The sequence below is a fragment of the Microtus oregoni genome, unplaced genomic scaffold (assembly GCF_018167655.1).
Source record: "Microtus oregoni isolate MIOR12 unplaced genomic scaffold, Mior012 000044F_ref0000062, whole genome shotgun sequence".
Lineage (NCBI taxonomy): Eukaryota > Metazoa > Chordata > Mammalia > Rodentia > Cricetidae > Microtus > Microtus oregoni.
In genome coordinates, this window is record NW_024543218.1 from 16,482,511 (window position 1) to 16,507,215 (window position 24,705).

The 24,705-nt window shown below is 40.8% G+C and overlaps 1 protein-coding gene across 1 annotated transcript in view; it reads right to left on the reverse strand.

Annotated features, from left to right (window-relative positions):
* LOC121434752 (guanine nucleotide-binding protein G(i) subunit alpha-1) overlaps positions 1 to 24,705 on the reverse strand; it is an 84,531-nt gene that overhangs the window by 20,670 nt on the left and 39,156 nt on the right. The window contains exons 2-3 of the mRNA XM_041633706.1: positions 12,288 to 12,330; positions 12,058 to 12,199 (exon numbers count right to left, since the gene is read on the reverse strand). Of these exons, the coding sequence (XP_041489640.1) occupies positions 12,058 to 12,199; positions 12,288 to 12,330 (185 nt within the window). The remainder of the gene's footprint in view (positions 1 to 12,057; positions 12,200 to 12,287; positions 12,331 to 24,705) is intronic.

Below are 24,705 nucleotides of genomic sequence, written 5' to 3' on the forward strand. Positions count from 1 at the left end.
CTCGTAGTCACTGTGGCCAAAGAGAAACAGGGGAGGAGCCTCTGGGTGTGATCCAGGCTGCCTTACACAGCCATGCGCCAGGCAGAATAAGCTCCCGTTTCAAGGAGTCTTCCACATCTGGGCTGTAGTGTAGCACATCTTTGCTAAGACCAGACACATATTCAAGTTCTGAGCTCCGAGTGTGGGTAGTAATTACCATCCCTGGTGGCAGAGTGGAGACTTTAGGGAGAAACTGTCTAAAAAGGAAACCTTGGTGTCACAAGTTACTACTTTACTCGGGTTATTTTTAGCTTGAGATGTGTGGTTTTGTTTAGTGGGGGGTGGAAAAAAAAACACTGCTATTCCCAAGGGCCATTCTTCCTAGCTACATCTGGCTCTCCAATCTTCAGGTTGAAGGTATTTGAAAAGCACCTACTGGGGATGTATAGAGGCTTTAATATTTTGTTATTCTTATCACTATTCTATGCAAAATGCTGTATAAAATCTATTAGCCTATATGATCAGGTTATTATTAACAGCAACCTAAAAATGATTTAATATACACAGGTAGGATTTCTGTAGATTACATATAAATACACTTTTGGCTTTTCTAAAGTAGGTGTTTACTACACAGTCCTGACTAGCCTTGAACTGGGGATGCTCCTGCCTCACTGCCAAGTATGGATACTACAGAAGGGGACCACCACATCTGGAAGCCAAATTATAAATAAACTTGATCACCTTCAGATGTTAGTATTTGCTGGGCTTCCTTGAACTAATCGCCCACCACTACTGGGGGATGAAAGCATTGCAGCTGAGTCTTACAGACAGACGACGAAGTATAAGGAAGAAATATGTCTCAAGACAGGCTTGTGGAACAGACAAGCTGACGATACAAACTCCTCCTACCGCTAATTCATGAAACATTTTCTTTTCAGCTGGAACTCATCATAGAAACTAATTAAGTTTCTCGGCATGGGAACACATTATCCAAGCATATGTTTTCTTCCTTAGTAAACCACAAGAGAACTGTGTGCAAGCCAGCAACATGCACACGTCCTTAGTACAGCAGTCCCTCAGACTGCAGCCACGCTTGGGTACCTTGGACCTAGCTCCAGGAGCAATAAGGCCACCCACCTTCCACGTAATAACCTATGCACAAACAACCTGCCGATTTTATTTACCGAACCACAGAAAACGTGATTTTGCTTAGAAAAATACTTAAGTAGTTTTTAAAACTGCACTCCAATTATGCGATCTCTCGTCAATGATTGTGAAGCTTTGGCAGAAGAGAACAAGACCCTCCAGGTTATATCATCGGGTCGAGGCCCTTTCTTGCATACTTTCTAGGAAGAGGCCCTAAAGAAAACACGTAAGGAACTTTAGACGCTGTATTTATAAACTGCACTTCCCTCCCGAGGCACTCAAATGTCTCTTCCGTTTTTAGACTGCACACGTCAGTGAGACCACGCGATCCCTTTCTTTCCATGTCTGCCTTATTCGACTTAAGTCAGAATCCTCCAAGTCAGAAGAAAATGTTGGCCGAATGTGCAGAGGTAGAAAATTAAAATGTGCCCCCCCCCCCACCAGGGGAAAGGAAGTGGGTGAAGCAACAGGAAGTGTTCTTCAAAGGATAAGCAGCAAAAAGCAGTTTGAGATTAGGTAGTACGAGGAGCAATTGCACAGCACCTAAACTAAACATATAAATTGCATTTTATTAGGATTATGTTAATTAAGCTCATGTTAGCCACTCCCCTAAATGTGAGATACAGGACATGTCAATTCACTTTCCTGTAGTAACTACGCTATTATCCTGTGGATTCCATAACATCGAATTGCAAACTCCCAAACTACACAGTAAAACTAGCATTAAAAAAAAAAAAGAAAAAGGAAACTCTCTTCTTCACAAAATGTCAAGGAGCTTCTTCCCCTAAAGTAACTGGAAGCCTGGCATGGTGTGATGGTGGACAACTGTAGTCCTGGTACTCAGGCTTCTGATACAGGAGCATCTTCAGTACTAGGCCAGCCTGGGTTGCATAGTGTGTGCAAAGTCAGTCTAAATTACAGTGAAACCCTGTCACAGGAAAAACTAATGGATTTGAGCAGAAAGCACTATAGGAAGATGTCTACCTAACCTTCTGTGTTGCACAACCCAAGCGATTTGCCTCAAATCACATAAATCAGTACAAAAAACAATCAGCAAGTCCTTATTGTCTGAAATAATTGCCTAGAAATATAAAATATTTGTCTAATAAAATAAGTCCTTTTCTTCTCTAAAGCAAGAAAACAAAACTGTAGGACAATGACAGTGTTTATACTCCACTCTGGAACAAGTGGAGTATATGCAAAATGTACATAAAACAAAACTCAGAATCATTTGTCGGCATCGACAGGAACACATGCGGTAAGAGGTAAAAGGCACGGCGACACAGAAGAGAGGGCTGGAGTGAGGTAAGCCTGAAGCAGTTTACAGGAGCCTGAAATGGTGCTGAAAGCAAAGAAGGGCTGGAGGGCACAGCTCAGAGCTAGACTTAGTTTGATTTCCAGTCTCCCTACCGTGTCCAGACCAGACCACACTCCACATACTAGATAGCGCGGCAAGCAGCATGTGGGGCACAGTTTATGTATATAATGCCCACACACATAGAAATAAATATTAAACAAATTAATTTTTCTTTTTAAAGACAGAATGGACATGAACATGGAAATAAGCCAATTGAAATGTGATCTGAGAGGGTAAATCCTAGCTCATAACTGAGCTTTGGAGTTCATAAAGAAGCCACTTCAGTACTGTATTAGGGAGACGACACAGGCTTAGCCAGGGGTAGCTAAACACTGGGCTGGGCTGTGCATTTTATGTGAAACTATCTTATTCTCTACAAGATTCAGAAGCCTCTATCCAGGATGGGGAACACTTTGAAGGACCAGGATGGTTCACTTTTGACATGCTAAGGATCACAAAAGGCACAAAAAGTGTATATTTCCTATTGGGTACAGAGCAGCAACAATGCACTCTCAGGGCCAAACACATCGGGATTCATTCAGAAGCTCAAACACTCTTTAGTAGTCAAAGCAATCTGAAATATGAAATCCCCAGGGGAGGCTTTTAAAGTAATCATGACAGAGAAGACAAAATGCCAGTAATCTTTGCACACCGAGCATCAAAAGACCCGTCTGAAATACAAGATGAACAATATGATAAACTAGATGAAAAGCAGTGATAGCTCTGAACTGAAGCTTGTAAGGATAACTTTGGGCCATCAGGTCTGACATATGAATGGACATCCCTTGTCCCAGAGCTTACATCATTTATAATATTTGTCAGTGATATTGGAAATCACACAATGATAGCTTATGTGTAACCTACTACATTCCTATAAATATGTTGCTATATATATATATGTATATACACTACATGTATACACACACATATATATACAAATAATATATATAAACAATACACATATAAATATATATACAAACAATACACATATACACAAAGAATAACAAATATTCATAAATAAATAATAAATAAAAAGTTCTGAAGAACCTTAATCGGGCAAACAAAGGCTTCAGTGTGTTTGACACTCTGTGGCTCAGTGGCAACCTCAGATGATGAAGGGTTGCTTTAAGGAGCATGAAACTAAATATATTTTCTCTACAATCACAAGTAAAAATGACAAAAAATTCGTCAGTCATTTTCTTTCGCCACAGTATTTAAAAGGGTAAATTTTGAGGTAAGTCTAAAAAAAAAATAAAAAATAAGTTAATTTTAATTCCATTTAAGATGGCAAAATTTTTTGCTAAATTTCAGTGAATTGATGAGGGATCATAAGCTTCATTGTATTAGGAAAGGAAATTACTGATATTACCAAAAATAATTTTATTCATGTTTATGACAATAAATATATCCAAATTCATAAAAATAAAATGTACTGTCATTTTTGCTTTTCATGTGGATGTTCAGAAGTCAACAGAAACCCAGAAAGACATGATAATTAAACATAAACTGACACAAGGACATAGCCTATGCTGGAAGAACACATTACCCTTCAAATTTTCCTGTCATCCTCAGATGGAAACACACACAACTCCGAGCTCCTCACCTCTCTGCTCTAACATAAAGTGGACCACTACTGCGAATACCTCCGGTGCTCATCCAGCAGGCCCAGCGAGGAAAAATGCATCAGGGACATTTTGAAGAAATGAGATTCAGAAAGAGTAGAAATTACTGGCTATTAAAAACCTACAGTATGTGGAACAGTCTGAATTTAATACAAGCCAAGAAGATAAAATAACCAACATAAGCTTGTATGATAGAATGAATCATTGTAAAAGTATGTGCTTCTCTGCAAACACTGATAGGTAACAAGCTATAAATAGGAAAGTAAACACAGCTTATACTATCCATACTAGTAGCTAATAAGTTATTAATATGGAAGCATAGATATGGAATATTGTGTTCATCCAACAGAAGTTTTCGGAGGGACTAAGGAACAAACAAAGATACCAAAATTCACTGCCTTGCAGAACCTTTAAAGTGGGCATAAATATTTGGTAAATCCTTGGTCAACTGAAGATGTTCTATATAAAACATAGCAGAAATAATACTGTAGGGAGTTTAAATAATGAAAAAAAATGAGATGAAGGATAATAAACAAAACATAAGAAACTAGTTACTAATTACTATTGGGGAACAAAAGGCTAATGCAAATGGACTTACAAACCAGCAAACAGTGGGTAAGCAAACAGGGCACAAGCCACAACAGAAAATAATACATAGCAAGTAAGGGTGTGGAAAACCACACACCTGAAAGAATTCGCATTACACTGAGCTAGGACTCACTAACCACCACAAAGCAGGCAATTCCCTTAACTTTGGCTGCCTTGGGTAAATATATATATTTTTTATATACACACACACACACACACACACACACACAATTTATACTCAGATTGCTGCCAAGGTGAACTGTTAAATATTCCCCAACAGCCATCTTGCAAATCAGGCAGACAGACATAGAGTAAGCAACAAGCTGATGAAAACAAACCACACAAGTATTCAAGGAGAAAAGTGACCATCTTCTTAGGGCAAACTGAGGCTGGTCAAGAAGATGCTTAGTGGACCTTGGGCAGGCTCAGGGTTCCTCATAGCATAAGGCATGAGTGAAATTATTAGCTATGTTTATAATAATAAACATCCTAGAATACATACATAATAATATAATATAAATAATAATAAAATCCTATATAATAATAAAGCTGTAATAATAGTTTAGATTCATTACCAATTTATTTCAGATCTAATACTACTAGAAAAATAAAGTCCAATGATATATAAATAAAACTTCCTATCTTCAAAGCTATCTTAGCAAACATTCTCTGCCAATCACTATGAATCCATATAAACATGCTTTCTGCCTGGCCTCATTCTGTGTATTTTACTGTAGGCTAGACCATTGCTCTAATTAGAGTAACAAGGGCCTATTATATGTTAACAGTTCTACACAAAGCTTCCTACCACATAATAATCTAAATTATCAATGCTTCAGTATGCATAGATGGACCACCCTCACTCTGAGAAAGATTTAAAGAGACAGCAGCCATAAATTTAACTGTACTATGTCAATCTTGAGAATTATTTGCTGTGGAATAATCCTTCTGAACACTGTGAATATGTATTACTTTCAAGGGTTAATAAAGAACTGACTGGCCTATAGCTGGGCAGGAAGAGATTGGGCGGAAGACCCAGATTAAATGGATGCTGGGAAGAAGAAAGGCAGAGTCTGGAGTAGCGAGGATACACAAAGAAAAGCAAAATGGAATGGACATGCCATACTGAGGAAAGGTTCCAAGCCATGGGAAAGATCATAGATAAATATGGGCTAAATTAAAATCTAGTTAGCTAGAACAAGCCTGAGCTATTGGTAGAGCATTTATAATTAATATTAAGCCTCTCTGTATTTATTTGGGAGCTGTTGGTGGGAAAGAAACATCCACCAACAATAATTTTTCACAATTAAAATATATAATGTGAGCTGTGGTCATATCAGTCTGAACATGCCTGACCTTGCCTAAAATAGCCAATGTATATACTGTGTACAAACCTGCTATTTGTAGAAATTACCATACATTGGTCATAACTTCTGAAAAGTCTATTCCTTTTCCCCTCACTTCTCAAGAAGCAAACTGCATATTAAGATATAATCTCAATGCAGATGGGGGAAATCTCACGGGGCCCCACTCCTAGATGAGGAGTGATAAGCAATGAACAATGGCTGAGAGAGGGTGAGATTATCTCCCATAAGCATAGCCCTCTTACCCCATGTTATATATGAATACATATTATTTATATAATAAATATATGTTTATTCATTTATGTGTATATGTAACAACATGGTTAAAAAAGGAGTCCTGAATTAGGGAATAAGGGAGGGCAGAGAGGGAAAGGGAAATCATGTAATTATACTCTAATTCATTATTTAATTACAAAGATATACTCCCAACAAAAACAAGCAGGCTTTTTTAGCATTTGTTTCATTTCAACAGAATTAGAGAAATTAATTCTCAAGTCCATTTGAAACAGAAATGCATACTGGTCTTAATGTCTGAGAAATGAATGAGGCAGTGTGATCAAACCTACTAGGTGCCAATCCATCTGTGAAGCAAAGCAAACTAACACCCTGTGAATCTGTCAACAATATCAGTACAATTATAGATATCAAAATTAACAATTCATTGAGATCTGCTATGTCCAAAGAATGTTATAAACAATCAGTTCTGATGTTATCTTTTTAAAAATCCTATGAGGTAGATGTTCTTATTTTTTCCCATTCCAATATAATAAAACAAGATTAGAGGCATTGAGTGACATAATTGGTGGCTTGTCTGGGAAAGAAACAAAGTTACATCAGCAGGGGGAAAGAAGAGTCTATACTCACAACCAACTGACTGTTAAAAGTAGTATTCCCAAGTCATTGGTGAATGGACGTCAGGCAGGAGTCAAATCATATGACATTTTTAGACCTTATTTAATAGGAAACACCCGCAAGTAGGTGGATACAAACATGTGGTATCATAGAACTTGTAATTTTCAGGTTGAGAGGATGGGTCAAACAGTAAGAGCCTACACACAAGCATGTGTACCTAACTCGGGTCTCCATCACCCAGGTAAGAAGCCAGGCATGGCATCTCTAATCCTAGTTTGGGGAGACTGAGATGGGAGGAGTCCTGGAACGCCCTGGATAGCCAACCAGGCTGAATTAATAAACTCCAGGTTCAGTGGGAGCTTCTGTACCAAAAAATAAAGTGAGAACAATAGGGGAGACAAAAGAGGACGTGGACTTCTTTTTGGACACAAAATGCACAGGAACACACACAGTTGCACACATACACACACACACACACATGGGAACACACACCACACACACATGCACAAACACACACTCTCAAGTTTAAGACCATCTTAAGATCTACATTGGATTTGATGTCATTCTAGGATACATGAGACCCTGGCTAAACAAGAACAGCAGTAATCAGAGTAATTGGGAATATTGTCTTTATATCAAGAGCAAGACAGGATTGTTAGAATTAATTGCCAACAAACAAACAAAAAAACCAAGCAAGCAAACAAAAATCTTTAAAAAAGAAGAAAATATTTCCAACAGATGAAGGGTGAATGTCTCTAATATTAAAAGAAACCTGCTGCAAAAACAACCAATTTAACAAAAATGAGAACATTTAGAGGAATCCATGGTGGAGACACAAATAAAATAATATAAAACATTCTCATCTTTGATCAATGCCAAAGAAAAATGAAAAGGTGACCCTGATAATCTTCCCCATTTGTAAACTGCTCAAAATTAGAACACTGGTAAAATTTAAGTCAGTGTGGCCCTCAGAAAACAAACAGAGACGAAGGTCTTGTTACCGAGGATTATCCACTCTTCCTTCACGTGTGAAGCAGATCTGTGGTCCTTAGCAGAATTAACATCTATTTTTCTCTTAGCTTATAACATTCACAGGGATGGCTACTTCTGTTTTTTTTTTCTTTTCGTTTTTTTTTTTTTTTTTTTTTTCGAGACAGGGTTTCTCTGTGGTTTTGGAGCCTGTCCTGGAACTAGCTCTTGTAGACCATGCTGGTCTCGAACTCACAGAGATCCGCCTGCCTCTGCCTCCCAAGTGCTGGGATTAAAGGCGTGCGCCACCACCGCCCGGCGGGGATGGCTACTTCTGAAAAGGGAATTTTCAAAGTGCCTTTGAATACACTATTCCTTGGTTGTAGACTGTCTTTTCTTCATTTTTCTCTATAAATGTCTGACTCATTGTACAATATTCAGCTCAGGTGTGTCGTCCTCAGGGGTGGCTCTATTTAATTCATCTTTATAGCCCTGAGAGCAGTTGCAAGGGCCTTGCAGTGGTTTAAATTCTATGCAGACGCAAGGCAGCCTGAAATACAGGACAGCTGGAACGGCGATAGACCCTGGGAGAACACACCCTGTGTGTGAAGCGGTAACCGAGGAAGGCTGTGAGCATCAGAGATAATGGACAGAGAGCAGAAAGGAACAACTGCTGGGTGCAGTAGGGAGCTGAGCAGAGTGGATACACACACAGGTCCCACAGCTGCGGGAGACAGCCATAAACCAGAGCTAAGGCTAAGCAAAAAAGCGTATTAAAAAAAAAAAGAGTTTGAAAAAAAAAAAAGAATTCCTACAGAGAAACGCATGAAAATCAAATGCCTTCTCATGAAGTTGCCTGCATTGCCCCTGCCTGCTCTCCCAGCAGAGATTTGAAGCATCTTTTCTTGCAACCACAGGAAGATCTGCTTCACAGTGCGGTGAGTGTGGATTGTTGCTGAGTTTGGTTTGGTTTTCAAAGATGAGGTTTCTCTTTGCAACCCAGATTAGTCTGGAATTTACGATGTAGGTTTCTGAGCTCAAAGTTATGACAATTCTCCTTCCTCAGTTCTCCCAAGTGCTAGGATAAGAAGCATGAGGCACTAGACCTCACTTACAGAAATGAATTTGCTAAGTTTTAAATTGCCATAATTGGAATTGGTATAAAGTATGATTTCTGTTTACTTTTTCTCCTTAATCTCAATGTGGACTCCATCTGTGCCATTCTTTTAAACGGAGATTAAAAAGGTACTGTTGCTGATATTTCCAAGAACATCTCAAAATAATTTTTAAGAATTCATAATATTCTTCTAAATTTTCTTTCCCAAAATAAGAGTTGATAATATCTTATCTCATCTACTAATCATTCACTCTGTAATATATGCATTTATCATTTATTCCACTAACAAATGTCCTGAATGTATTGAATAAATGAAAAATACATTATTTAAAATGATCATGACCAAAGCCCCCAAACTGGACATTTTCTCTCTATATTTCTTTGCCTTATATGTCTGCTACTTTGCAGACTTCCAACCACACACCTTCATTTCCTTCCACTCTACCCTAAACCCCTACTAACAATTGCTTGCTTTTCTCTTTGATACTTGACTTCTATATTTAGTTTTGATTATCATATATGTAAAACCAGACAGTACTTTTTCATCTTTCATAATATTGTTGAGGTTCATCCATGGGGCAAAAATGGCAGACTTTCCATTCAGTGGTACATGGACAAAAAGACAAGCAACAACCCTGAACCAGACAGATGAAGTCTCAAATGGAGAGAAAGAAGGAGAAAAATGTGCCCTGTGGAATGGCCCAGGCTCTTTTCCACCAAACCGAAAGCACGTTGGAGTTCAAAGGAGGGAGTCCAGCCCAGCACCTGGACCAACACTGTGCCTACTGCCCTCAGAGCCTGTGGCAGTCCTGCCATGTAACCTCCTGCCTCCCGGCTGCTCTACCAGGCACTGGCTTGTCTGCTGAAGTCCTGTTGAGCTCTGAAACTCTGATTCATATCTTTAAGTAGCCAGTATTTTTCTGTTCCAAAGATAAGCAATCTCAGATAATGATCCCATTATTCAAAGTTCAGTTATCATTGTTTTAGTCTAGGCCCAAGAACAAATCACTAAATCATTTCAGTGCTCAAATGTCTTGTTTTCCTGCTGTGTAGCCCAGGCTAACCCAAGTGGTCCAGCTTGGAGGTCATTGCAGCAGTCCTCCTGCCTCAGCCTCCCCAGTGCTAGACTGAAATATCTAAACTCGTGGGTCAAAATAAATCTTCCGTCTTTTTAAGCTAATTATCTCTTGAGAGTTTCGTTGTGGTGACGGCACAGAATGAGTACTGGACACAGAAGCATCTAACATGTCGTGGTCTGGATATAACAGGGTTGCTAATGTCCGTGTGTTAAATGTGTAGCCCTGGCTCACGGGCGATTGAGAAATGTCTGAATTGGTGGTGGGGTGAGTGATAACATCATCAGTAAATCAAACCACTGGCAATTTCAGAGGTCAACGGGCAATTAGAACTGGGGCCTGGCTGGCGGATTCAGGTCACATCGTGTCCCTGGCCCCTTCCTGTCTCTGTCTACTTCCTGTCTCTGTCTACTTCCTGTCTCTGTCTACTTCCTGTCTCTGTCTACTTCCTGTCTCTGTCTACTTCCTGTCTCTGTCTACTTCCTGTCTCTGTCTACTTCCTGTCTCTGTCTACTTCCTGTCTACCATGACGTGACCCACCGTTCCATCACACATTCCCCACCCTGCTGTTTCAGCTTGGCTAAAGACCACAGCCGTGGAACCAGCCAACCATGGACTGAAACCTTTGAAGATGTGAGCCAAAAGCAATTTGTCCCCACTTTATGTGGGTTTGCTCAGGTGTTTTGTAGGATTGACAAAAGGGTCCTAAGACTCTAATGTACCTGATGTGTAGAAAATACTTCAGTGATTCCTGGACAGTCTGGATAAGACAGGAGAAACAGCAGCAAGGCTGAAGAGTACACATCTGTGCTCTTCTTGTACTGACTTCCAAGGCTCCATGACTCACGCCTGTCCTTTTGACTTCTTGTGTAAAGCCTCCCCAGTAGCTGTCTGGCCTCAGTTATGCAGCTACAGAACTATCCCTGTAGGGGCTGAATTATATTATATAGGCCCATATTCCTACATTGTCTGGTGGTCAGGGAATGTTGAGAGAGCTACAAGGCACAGTTTGCACCTGCCACACAGAAGGTGGTCGCCTAGCCTTTTGATACTGAAAGAACCTGATGCCATCTAAAGCAAGTAGTCAGGATATGCTAATGTCGTTCTGCTCCTTCTATTGTAATTTAGGAGGTTGGCTGGGGAAGAGGTGTTTTTTTATGTGACAAAATGGGCATGTGCATGGCTGTAGTATTATGAGCGGTGGGGCTGCGTCCCCAGCACCCCGGCAGCCTGGCTAGCTTATGCTCCAAAATAACAACACACAAACTGTATTCATTTAAACACTGCTTGGCCCTTTAGCCCTAGCCCTTACAGGCTAATTCTCACATCCCGATCAACCCATCTCTAATAATCTGTGAGCACTGGTCTTACCGGGAAAGATTCAGCATGTCTAACATGGCGGCTTGCTTCATCGCGTGAGTCTGCCGGGGAGAGCGGAGCATGGCGTGTCTCTGAGGCGTCTGCTCCCGAGAGGAGAGCCGTGGAGACTGAGCTCACTTCCTCTTCCTCCCAGCGTTCTGTTCTGTTTACTCCTCCCACCTATCTTCTAACCAATGAGGGCCAAGCAGTTTCTTTTTATTTAACCAATGACCTTCCTCCATCACATGGCCGTGACAAAACAAGCATAGCTATAGACATGACCTAAGTCTTTCCCCTTGCTACCTAGGAAACAGAATGCTAAAGAATCTCCCCCCCTCAATTTACATTTTGAAGTACAAGTTGTTTGGATAATAAATGTGGGTGATTTTTAGGATGTGAACTCAGGATTTCTTCAAGGATCACCAAAACTTCCTCCCAAAATAGTTGAGTGAGTTGTGTTTTCATTCCCACATCTCCACTCTGATATAAGAAATGGTTTATGTCCAGGCTGGTCCCAGACATAATGGCCCACAACGTGGTGCCCAAACCCACCACCATGAGACTCAGAGTCTCATGCTTTACCGACAAGATAGTCCTCAGACCAGCTCCAACAAAGCCACTGACTTACTGCCCGAGCAGAGTCTCCGAAGTCTATCTTCAACCTCCCCATGGCCCTGATGATGGCAATGATGGACTGGATGGTGTTACTGTAGACCACGGCCTTGTACTGTTTACACTCTTCTTCTGAGTAACCAGCTTCGTGGATGATTCTGAGGAGAGCAGAGGAAAACAGGCTTACTTCCTGTACAGAAGTCACTCAGAGATGTACAAACATGTCTAATACCTCCATCTACTTACTTCATTTGCTTCACAATAGTACTTTTCCCGGATTCGCCAGCACCTGGAAAATAAAATAAGGATTTTCTCATTCAGTATCATCACTTAAGTATCTCCAGCTCCCAGTGCGCACACACACATGCGTGGGCAACACCCTCTTTGTCACTTATATTGAATGTTGTATGATATTACAGCAAAATACAAACTATGGAGGATGAAGAAGTACAAAGACCAAAGGTATAAGGTGCATCACACAGTCAATAGGAAGTGGTCTCAGAACTAACATTCTTCTTTCCTGACCTCTTCCTTCCCATTCTTTCTTGTGGTGCTAGAGATCAATCCTCAGGCCTCACATATTCAAGGCATGTAAATGCTCTACCACTAAACAATATTCAGCCCTGTATTCAGGATTTTGCTAAGTAAATAGATTCAGCCATTCTTACCACTGGAGGAAAAATGGGTAATTGTGTGAAATGGTTAGTATTAACTTTTTATGACAGTAACCACTTTACTATAGAGAGATCTCTTAACAGTATGTTGCACATCTTAATACATTATAAAACAGTACAATTTAAAATTAACTTTTCCTGCCAGCATAAAAATACTCAAATTTAAGTCTATTTTCTATTACTTCATAATAAGCCTTTCAATGACAATATACTCGGCTGAAAAAATGTTTCTGGTATTATATATTCTCTAAAACATTAGAAGTATTCAGTCTTTTGTAGGCAGAGACTGGTCGTTCATTCCCAGCTGCCCAGACCCAAAATAATCACAAAGACTGTATTAATTAAAACACTGCTTGGGCAATAATTAGGCGTCATGCTAGCTAGCTCTTACATCTTAAATTAACCCATTTCTATTAATCTGGGAATCACTATGTGGCTATGGCATATGGAGTAAAGTTCCTAGGCATTTGTCTCCTTCAGGAGCTACATGGGTTCTCAGTGACTCCACCTACTTTCTTCCCTGTCTTGGCTTGGAATTCCTACCTTACTCTATTCTGTCCTTTGATAGACCCAAAGCAGGTTCTTTATTAACCAATGGTATATAGAATAGAATCTCACATCAGTCTTTGGCTGGGCATGATAGCTCACAGCTATAACCCAACATTTCTGAGTCAGAAGAATGACACAGTTTAAAGTGACCCTTGGCTACCTAGTGAGTTTCAAGATAGCTAGTGAGCCTCTATATCACAAAACCAAAACTATGAAAATAAAAATAAATCAGCTCTGATTGAAAATTGAAGTATTATAAATTGTTTTGATCATGGTTTTCCACATTGGTAGGTATTTCAACTGTTGGACAAATATCTTAACAGTAACTTTTGGCTACTTTGAAGTAGAAAGACACTGGTGTAAGAAGCCACTTGAGGGACTGGAGCGATGGCTCAGTAGTTAGAAGTACTTGCTGATCTTACAGAGACCCAGGTTTTGTTCCTAGTACCCACATTAGAGAGCTCACAACCACCTGTAATTCCACTTCCAGGGTATTCAACATTCTCTTCTTGTCTCTGCAGGCACAAGGCATGTATGTGGTACATATTCACACATGTAGGCAAAAGACTCATATACACAAAATAAAAATTGATATTTTAAAAAATCCAGAGAGCCATGGAAATGGGTTAGCAATTAGGAGCCCTCTCAGGTTTGATTTGCAGCACACACATGGCAGATCACAACAACCCTAACTCCAATGCCAGTAGACTTGATGCCCTTTTCTGATATACACAGGTGACAAGCATATACATGGTACATACACATACAGGCAGAACATTAATGTATACAAAATAAATAAATCTAGAATAAGAAAGAAGACGGGAAAGGGGATAATAGGTGATAGGGATAGAGGATGAGGAAGGGGAGGGAGGAGGAGATTTAGAAGATGAGGGAAGGGATGGAGGATCAGGAAGGGGATCCATGGAGGAAGGGGCATCCATATCCATGATAGCCACAGTCTCCGGGAACTGTAGAGATGGTTCAGCACTTAAGAGAACTTGTTGCTCTTGCTAAAGACCCTGCATCTTAGCACCCACATGGTGACTTTACAGCCATCTATAACCACAGTTACAGGAGATTTGACACAGTCTTCAGACCTCTGTGGGTATCAGGCACACACATAGTGCATATACATATATGCAGGCAAAACACTCACGCACATAAAACAGAATTTAAAAATCCAGAAAAAATTAAAGAAGCTACATGAGGAAATTTTAAAGAGTAAATGTCAATAGAAAGGGCTCTGCACTGCCTGCCAATCGCTAGGCAGCAAGGTTATGCCAGACAGTGCTTTTTCCCTCTTCCTTTCAAGGAGGTCACAAACCCAGGAGCCATTCTCTAACCTGTCCCCCTGACCACTTGCTACATGCAAAAGGTTTCCTTAGGAACCAAACCCTAGCTTTATGCGGTACTACCACATAAATATTAGCAAGGAAACGGGGTTCCCCTTCATTCTCATCCCACTCAGCAAGAGCTGCTCTTACTATCTCACACAAGACCAATTACACTCTCTATGTGTTGAGAAGATCTGAGCACAGGGCACAGGGAGAGCTGACAACTGCACACACGTGTGCCCTCTTTGGCATAACCATGTGTACAGAAGAACTTAGTTCCTGTTTGAGAAAGATTCTGGGTCATGTGCTTTTATGCACCTCATTCTCCTGTTTTCCTAGGGTTGTCCCCATGGTGTTTTCTGCTCATCATTACTGAAGAGCATAGACAGGAGAATGCCCAGGGCTAATCCCATTACAATTCTTCAAACACTATCTCCCCTGCTCCACACCCACCAACCCTGTTCTGCTTCCTCTGGCCATCTGTGATCTTCTATCAACCATACTTATCTCCTCTGCCAGCCCCGCCAGATTCCACAGGTGATAACTTGCTGCCTTCCTGCATCTGATTCTACTGGGATTCTCAGCACCTGTCACCACACAGTCAGCCAACCAGAAGGGAAGAAAGCTGTTATGTTGAAGATTTTAGAACTCATAGATGCTAAACTTCAGCATTGCCTTCGTCTTTTCCTCCTGGAGTGACTGACAGACATAGAACACACATGTATACACACACACACACACACACACACACACACACACACACACTCACACAGGGGGCATCTGAAAACAAGCTGTAGTTAAATGACCTGTTTGAAACAGCTCAAGAAGAAACTGACTAAGTTTACTAAGTGTTTGATATTCAATGAACCCTCACGTCAAATAGAAAAGCAGGCATTGAATAAACAATAGGGCTATTCTTTCTCTACAGACAGTCTTAATCTTTCGTGGCATCTGCCCATAAAAAAAAAACAATTCCAAGATAAACAACCCATCATTTGCTCTCGGTGACAGTGGCTTGGCTCTGTGAAAGGCACAATTGCAGGCATTGTGGCACACACATTTCTCTAAACCAGGGCTGGGTCCCCTAAATGGTACAGGGTAGCCAGTCCCCAGGAGGACAGTCTCTAATTCTGCATTTAGAATAGTGCAGGAGCTGAGAGCAGTGTGGCATGCCGTGGTAGAACACGTCAAAACATAGGGTCCATCAGGACACAGGGCAAGCCCACAGGTCCCCTCACCTGTGCTGTTAGTGAGACCATTCCGAGCTAGAGAAGCCAGTGAGGTCTGACATCCTTGCTGAAGAGAAAGTCAGAGGACTGGATGAGACTGTTCTCAGCTGACTATGTATACAAAGATTAGGGTTTACTTTTGCTTACTTTGTTTTGTTTTGTCTTTTAAGATAGGGTTCTCTGTGTAGCCTTGGCTGTCCTGGAACTTACTCTGTAGACCAGGCTGGGCTCAACTTGGAGATCCACCTGCCTCTACCTACCAAGTATGTGCCACCACCACCTGGCTATAACTTTCAAACCTTACAATGGAGGTAATTATTTTAATGCTAAGATTATCTTGAAATTCTAAACCATTTTTTCACTCTCTGAAAATAATTGGTGACATGGGGTACTTGGCTTACTCTGTAAGGAGCACTCAACCTCTTGCTCCTGTTGACGCCTGTTCAAGCCTGTAGGGTTGAAGAGTAGAAGTGGCCATCTTATTAACCAGGCATCTCCTCTTTCCACTGGTGACAAATCTCTGGACAATAGGTATCTAGAGGCATAAACCCTGAAAAGTTTTTTTAACACTTAGCAATGAATGTAGTTAGTTTTCAATTCTTGCTTCCATGCTAAGAAAATATTAGCATGAAAATTATAAATCCTTCCTGTTGCAATTTCAGCATTCCAAATCGTGATATCCTGCCTCCTAACATCACGAAAGGCTGTTCTCTGCAAACCTCAGTCAGAACAGTCGTGTTTAAGAGGGCAACAGGAAGCAACGTTAAAAATCAAACATCAAAACCTGTAAAGTGACAGAAGGAAAAGCCTGCTGTCCCCAGAAGTACTCCGCCAGGAGGCTATTACTTTCCACTTACATCCAGAGTGAGACAAGAAAAAACAGTTGCACAGACCCTACCAAGTGCAGCTTCAATGAGAACATGAAAGGCTTACGTTCAACACACCGGACAGAAAAGTCTCAGGCGTGAAGGCATTGGGGTCATAAGCCCAGAAGCTCAAGGTGACTCTCTGGTCACAGTGATGTGAGACTTGAGAGGAGACAGAGAAGGGGCAGTGACTCCTAGGGGACTGAGGATATGTACAGACATGCATAGGTCATGATGGGCCCGCAGAGCTAAAAGTGGAGGCATTGAGGGGAACCCTCCCCTTCCCGCGGGGCCTCCTTTTAGGAGGAAATGACTGGCAGAACATTGCACCTCTGAGAGCCCATGCTGGGCGCAGCATGTGTGTGAAATGGAGCTTAGCAGAAAATGACTCCAGAAACAGATGCTAGAAGAACAACATCCACAATGCAGGAGCCCCAGGACACAGAGGGAAGGCCTTGCAATAGGAGGTCCCACCAACATGGCAGCCCATCAGTGGGGTCACTGAGAATACACTGAGGACAGCTAGGGTGAGGGAGGGCAGTGAATGGAAAAACCTAAGCAAATGTGGGAAGTCTGTAGTCAATAACTATGTGACCCAAATTCCTTGAACATAAGCACAGTTAGGAGGGATTGTGTGCTAGTGGAGGAAGGTCTAGTTCTCCTGCCTGAAGACTCGGTTACTGCTCAACTCAAACCCTCATCCTCAGCTCGACTACACAATCTCTTAGCAGGCTCTATAATAATACACCTTGACTATCACTTTAATGGTTATTCAATAATAAACATACTCTACTACGTAAGGAAGGTTTCTGGGCTGTGTGATTTTGTTATAAATTGTAATTCCTCAACAGTTGATATAATCTATAATCTTTTCTACTTTGCTCTAAGAGCTCCAAATGTATTTAACTTATATTTACAACACGCCTGATAATCTAAGATAAAGGACAATTTGATGACTGTAATCCCAAAAACTTAAGACCTCAAAAGGAATCTATTTTCTTCAATTAACATAAAATTATTCATCATGAAGAACGAGTATACAGGAAGCGAAATCAGCCTGGCTCTGAGTTATCCACATGCTCACTACAGCACTAGTCCCACAGTTCAGACAGCCTATGAATCTAACGGAAGTGGTTCGAGAACACATGATGATGATGGGCATGCCCGTGTGTGTGTGTGTGTGTGTGTGTGTGTGTGTGTTTGTGTGTGTGTGTGTGTGTGCCCATGTGCGCTCGCGCTTCATGTGCTTATGTGAGTACTTGAAATTTGTTGGCAGCAAATTTTAAATATCTTCAGCACAAAAAAAAAAAAACGGTAGGTATATCGTGATGGATAAGACAATTAGATTGGTTTAAGCACACATACGCATATGTACTAAACATAGCAGTTATACACTGTAAGCATACACCTTCACATCTATTTCAAATACACATGTATATCGCATGTCATAAAAGAGGGAGAAAGTGATCCTACCAACACCTCAACCTTGGAGCTCCAGCCTCTAGAACTGTGAAAGAAGAGTGTATGGAAGGAAAGAGAAAAAGTCGATGTGCTGGCTAGGGAACCCCAGAGAGAGAGGAGAGCATTAAGGAGAACTGTGCTGCACGCTGCCCATCCCGGGCATTGCTGGGAAACACACCACAGGCGGGCCAAACTATGGTGAAGAAGAATGGAGGACTAGATGCTACAGGCGCCCTTCTGCGAGTGTCTGCAGGGAGTTTTAATCCAGCGGTTCTTTTTGGACAGCAATAATAACAGCTTATTCTACCCTATTCTGAGTCACTTTCATGGCTCCGTGAGAGACAAACAATACCAAGGTCTCTATCACAGTTTGCGGTTATATCTTCTTGAATTCGAATTTGAAGCACGCAGTGGCGATGCTGAGGCATGAATGGGCAGCCCGTATATGGCGGTTCTGTTGAACTTGTCCATATTGGGTTTCATGATCTACGTTGATGAGGACAACTGACCAGGTCTCTTCCTAATGGGGGGGTACCAGATCTCATTACAGATGGTTGTGAGCCACCATGTGACTCCTGGGAATTGAACTCAGGACCTTGGGAAGAATGGGTAGTGCTCTTAACCACTGAGCCATCTCTCCAGACCTTATGTTTTCTTAGCAAGCATCATATACTATGCACTGTAGTTGTTTTAGTTGTCAGTTACCTAACCAGCAACCTCCAAAGATGGAATTATGTATTTTGAGCTAGACCAGTGTATACTACTAGGCCTGAAGCTTCTTAGGTTTGCAGGTCTTAGACAAAGTAGACAAACTAATGACTACACGCAACCAAAAAGAAATCTCTCTGGGTACAGGACTATCTCCCTCCCCAAGATACAGGTGCAAATCAGGTTCCTCCCATTGCCTTGACATTGAGATTAGCTCCAAATATCAAGGTACTAAAAGAGTGATACAAAATTGAACACACTAAAATCACTTTGCATGATCAAATGGTGGCCGGAACCAGAAAAAAATAAAAAAACAGCCAAAAGAGTCCCAACAAGTTGTGAGAAGGAAAAGATTCACTTATCTGATTTGTTTATGCTTCGGGGGGTGGGAGTGGATGCTAAGACAGGTCACATATAGTCTTCACCGGCCTCACACTCCCTAGAGAGTCGTAGCTAGCCTTGAACCCCTGATGTTCCTGCCGTGGCTTAGCATGGGCTGGAAACACAGGTTGCCTCCACATCTGGCTCTGCATATGCTTATAAACTGGAGTTAATTCATCACCATCACGACCGATCAGACAAATCAGGAATCCTATCACCCTAGTGTGTCACCAAGGATAAGTCTAACTTGGTATCCACACTTGCTATTGAAAATGAATATAGTCTATAAAGTAGATATAGAAATTTACCCATGGGTAAATTTCTTAGCAAAAGACATCTGGATTTTCATAATTATTTGCGCATTTAATATATTTCTTTGGTTGAAGAAATGCACAAGGAAAACTCAGTTTCACAAGTTATGTAGTTAGAAAGGGGAGGGCATTAGTACATCATTTCTTGATAACTGGTGGTTTTTGATTCGGTATCAAAATTTTATGATGAGAGGCTTCTCTGTACTTACCCACTGGTAATTTCTTGTATAGGTACAATACACGTAGATCATATTTACTCTGATAATGTCTTAAAGTTGGTTAGAACACAGAATCCTAAATCATTTCTATGAACTCTTCATATTTTTTGGTCAGTAACATCCATCAGTTTATCTTGTAGTCTTTGAAGTGGGTGTTTTTATGCATGTCTGTTCTAGAAACTGGCTCACTGATTTACACAGAATTGGATGCTGATGTATTTCATTATGAAAAATTTTAATCCTATTTTATTATACATAATTTCATCAGAAAATGTGTTCGGGGAGAGGGGGCTACAAGTCCCATGCAGGAGACAAGTAGTTTTCTGTCTTGAAAGGTTAAATGTTATTCCTCACTGTACTGTTCAGTGTTTTCCCTGGACTTAAACACTAAGGTCAGAGCCCCAAGTCAGAAGGACTATAATTTTGCAGCCTGGCAAGTAAAAACGGTTTCCAACAAAAGCAAGGTGAGTCCCTTTCACGATTCAGTTACACGTCTGCTTTCCCGGGAGCATCATTACACGTAGGGACACTGCAGAGGCACTTTGGGGGTGCTTCTGATCTAGTTCTATAGAACATTAATGAAGTGAGCCCGGGGACCTGCACTAGTAATTCCAGCAGTCCAGGCAAGAAAGTGAGGAGTTCAAGGACAACCTGGGCTATATAGCTGGATCCTGAACAAAACAATACCAACCCGATAGTTGTAGAGATGCGTGCAATTAAGAATAAATAGTTAACAGAGAATGACTCTTAACTCTCATTTTTCTCTTTTAATCAGAAGGTGCAGGCTGCGGAATACAGTAATTACTAGTGCAATCTGATGTCACTGACTTAATTCCCTCTGCTGACCAACATTCTGACCCATTATAGCTGGGGTACTGTTAGTACCAGGAAGAGCACAGCAGGAAAGAACAAAGGTCCTATGAACATCTATGAAATAGTATCCTAGAATGTCCCACACCCAGTATCACTCTGGTGATGTAATGTCATCTTTGCCTAACTCACTACACTCCCAAAATAAAGAGAACCCATGTTTTTCACCATCGTGAGAGCCTACTGCACACTGCTGTATTTAACACACAACAGCAACTCAATAGATTATAATGAACTGGTCCAGAGGGAGAGAAGAAACATCCCATGAAATATAAGAAAACAGAGCAGATACGTGGATTGTGGGAGGAGGCAAATGTTTGTGGGAGAAAAAATGAAGATCATGGTGGCAGCCTGAGTCTGGCTGCCCACGGGAAGAGGTTCCCTCTCCCTTCTATTCAGGCAGTAGCTGGGCAGTGTTGAAGGGCAGCCCAGAACAATGCTTCCTTTGCAAGCTCAAAGGCCTGAGTTTGGTGCTAGCAATGCAAAATATAAAGTCGGGAACATGTCTGTGATTGGACAGCTGTGTCCCTCATGCTCTCCTGCTGCTAGAAGGAAGTCATGTCATTCGATTTGTCACCAAAGCCCAAGTCACACCCATACAAAGCAAAAGTGGCCATGTGGCTTCTAATTCTTACCCTTCTATATGAGGAGACCTATTCCTATGGACTTGTTCTACAGTGTGGATTAAGGCAATGCCCAGGAGATAAAGGAGCAGTAAGATGCCAGGACCTGGTCTCTGAATGACCGGAAGTCTACCACATGACTCTGGGGTACCATAAGCGTCTTCTTTGGTTAAGTTTCTCAGATCTAAGAACTTGACTTCCAGGATGACTTATTCTTTTTTCATTGGTCAGAACCTAAGTAAAAGTTAAAAGAGTAACACAACTACATAATAGGGAAATGTTCATAAAGAATAAAGATTTAAAAAAAATGGCTCTTTACTAAGTCATGAAATATTAATTGATAATAAAAAATTCCAACATTAACAAAGTGCAGCAGCTGATAAGAAATTCTGGGGTGGGGGTAGAGTGATGGATCAATGGTTAGAAGCACTTGTAACATTTTCAGAGTGCTTGGTTCAGTTTCCATGACCCAAAGGTTGGCGCACATCTATCTGTAATTCCAGTACAGATGTTCTCTTCTGGCCTGCAGTACCAGGCACAGTATGTGGTACACACACACCACACACACGCAGACACTTAGTCACACAAAATAAATCCCCCCTTTTTTTAAAAAAAAGGAAGAATCTTTGGCAGTGTAGATTATCAACTACTTCCCAGAAATAGCCCAGGACTCCAAATGATACATTTATTTAATATACTGTATCCCAGGCATTGGTTTAAACAGAAAAATTATAAGAACTCATTGTGAAAAAGATATAAACAAAAATTTAAAACTATTTATAAATATATGTATCATATATTAAAACTATTTATAAATATATGTATTATATATTTATAAATATATAAGAGAATATAAATATATAAGAGAAACTTATAAGGAAATAGAGCATAATGGTATTTATATCTCAGTTATATCATCAAACATGTCTGTGGTTTCCCACTTTTTATATTGTCCATAAAACTGAATCAAAATTATGTAATTTATTTAGAAAAATCCAGTCACATTTCTCCCATGTTTAAAACTGAATAAAATCATCCTCTTTAGGCTCATTTGCATCTACCCACCTTCCCATCTCATCAGCCATGCACATAAATCTCACACTCCAGTTGTAGAAATTTACTTTTATTCTCAGAATTTCATGAGCCCTCTTGCCTGCATTATTCCCTGGCCTCATTCCAGAACTGAGCACTGTACCAAACTGGGTCCTCAAAAGGTAAAGGACATGGTTAGCACCGGAGCCACTGGGGGTTCAGTGTTCCCACCCAAGGCCATTCTCACTCTCAAAGGCTATGCTACGTGAGTTGACAGACGCTGAGCTGGTTCATGGATCACCGTAGTAGTAGAAGGGACAACGACATCAGACCTACACAGTGCAATTGACACTTAGGGGAGAGTTCAGGGCCACACTTAGAGGGAGCTATGACAGACAGGCTCAAAGCAAAGTTGTGGAGCAACCCCCTTCGTCACCCTCAGACCAAAGGAAGCAGAGTGTATCGCCCTATCAGGTGCAGGCTATGCTTGCCAAAAGGAGCTCAGGTGCTTACTCTTTCCCCCCTCAGACTCACCTTCTCTCCCCCACACTAGGGATACAAAGAAGGGGACAATATATGAAGGAACATTTTCCTGCAACATCACATGCATTGACTGTTCAAATGTCTGGGCTTCGTTAAGGTTCCCATGAGTTGTTTTATCTTGTAAACACGTTGTAGTCCTCCCTCCTAACCAGCAGGCGATGATCTGACTACAAAATAAATTCAGATGGTGTCTCTTTCTACATGAGAGCAATTGTATGAATTAGCCCCTGCAGTCCTCATCACTTATAAGTAATAGATCTTGAAACATATTTAGAAAGGGAACTGGATATTAGATTTTGACTTTCATCTCAAATGTAAGCTGACTCCATCTTTATATGAGCTTTGCAATGAGTGGGAAGAAGCACAGAGAGAAAATGGAAAAATAAAAAAAAAAAGTTCTTTCCTAATAAAAGCATAAACCCAAAAGTTCTTATTGCTTCTAGTCCCATCTCCATGGCTACAGCAAACTGTTCCAACTGCCCTTGGTTTAAACTAAGACTCTGAACTACACTCACTAGGTATGGGGAGGTATATCCCAGAACAGTTACTAAGGGCTGCTTAGCAGACAGCCAAGAACTTTGCAGCATGTAGAATCCTATTCTGTCCTTACTTTCCCTCTGTCCCATTGCTTTTGAAGTGAGTATTATGTGATTCAATATACGCATAATTAAAAAGTTGAAACAGTGTCCAGTATGGGTTCTATCTCACGGAGTGGGCCTACAGTCAAATCAGACATTGGTTGGTTGCTCCCATAAGTCTGTGCCACCATTGCTCTAGTGTATCTTGCAGGCAGGACACCGCTGTCAATCCAAGGGTCTGCGGCTGCATTGGTGTTTACATTTCTCTTTTAGTAGCATGAAGAGTACCTTCCTCTACCAAAGACACTAGAATCTAGGTTTCTTTTTTCCTTCATTATAATCTTTGTCCTGTAATTTAAGTCGAATGCCTTGAAGAAATGCGAAATTAGGAAAATAACTTTTTTAAAAGCCATGAATTCAATAAGGGTAAGGCAATGGTTAAGCACGGAACTGAACTATGCAGTTTGGAAGTACCCTTCATTCAGACTGCTTTCTGCCACTTAATTTTGAACCATGTCAAAGAAATAAAGGATCTATCTTGAGTTTAGAACGAAAGGAAAATAGAAACTATCAGCAATGAATCATAACAAAACAAAGTCATGAGCTCGTGGAGAACATAGCTGGGTGAGAGACTTTTCACAACTTTTCAAGTAAGATAACTTTTGTTTTAATTTTAGAATTTCCCCTCAAGAAAAGTTGTTGTTGGCTGTCAAATCCTGATACCAAAAGACATCCCCTGCTTGTTAATTTAAAACTTAATTGCATCCAATTCACATGAGAATGGGAACAACTGTACCAATTTTTTTCTGCAGCCTTCCAAGCACAGTGCATAAGCATTGCACAACTGGATCCAAAAGCCTTTTAGATTCCCTCTTTACATACATCTAACTACCCAAGGCCACATATATCTCTAAAATTACCTAGTCCACACAGTCCAGATACTGCGGCCTCTTTTATCAATAACTATACTTTTAAATTCAAGCAGAAGAATGAAGGGTAGAATTTCCAAACTCTCTGATCTTCAGTCCAGACTGCAAGGAAACAGAACCATTAGAGTACCTTTGCATTCATTCAACATTGTGGATTATGTGGATACCATTTGATGGACACACTGTGAGACACCAAGGAAAGAGACCACGAGAATCCGATTTGTGTTTCCTGCTCATAGAAGGGGGAGGGAGCACAGGTGGCAGGAAATACTTCACACTGAGTGATAAAGAAAGGAAGTGATTAGCATACATGGAGCCTAATCTTAAATTACTAACACCTGCTATTAATATGAATCAA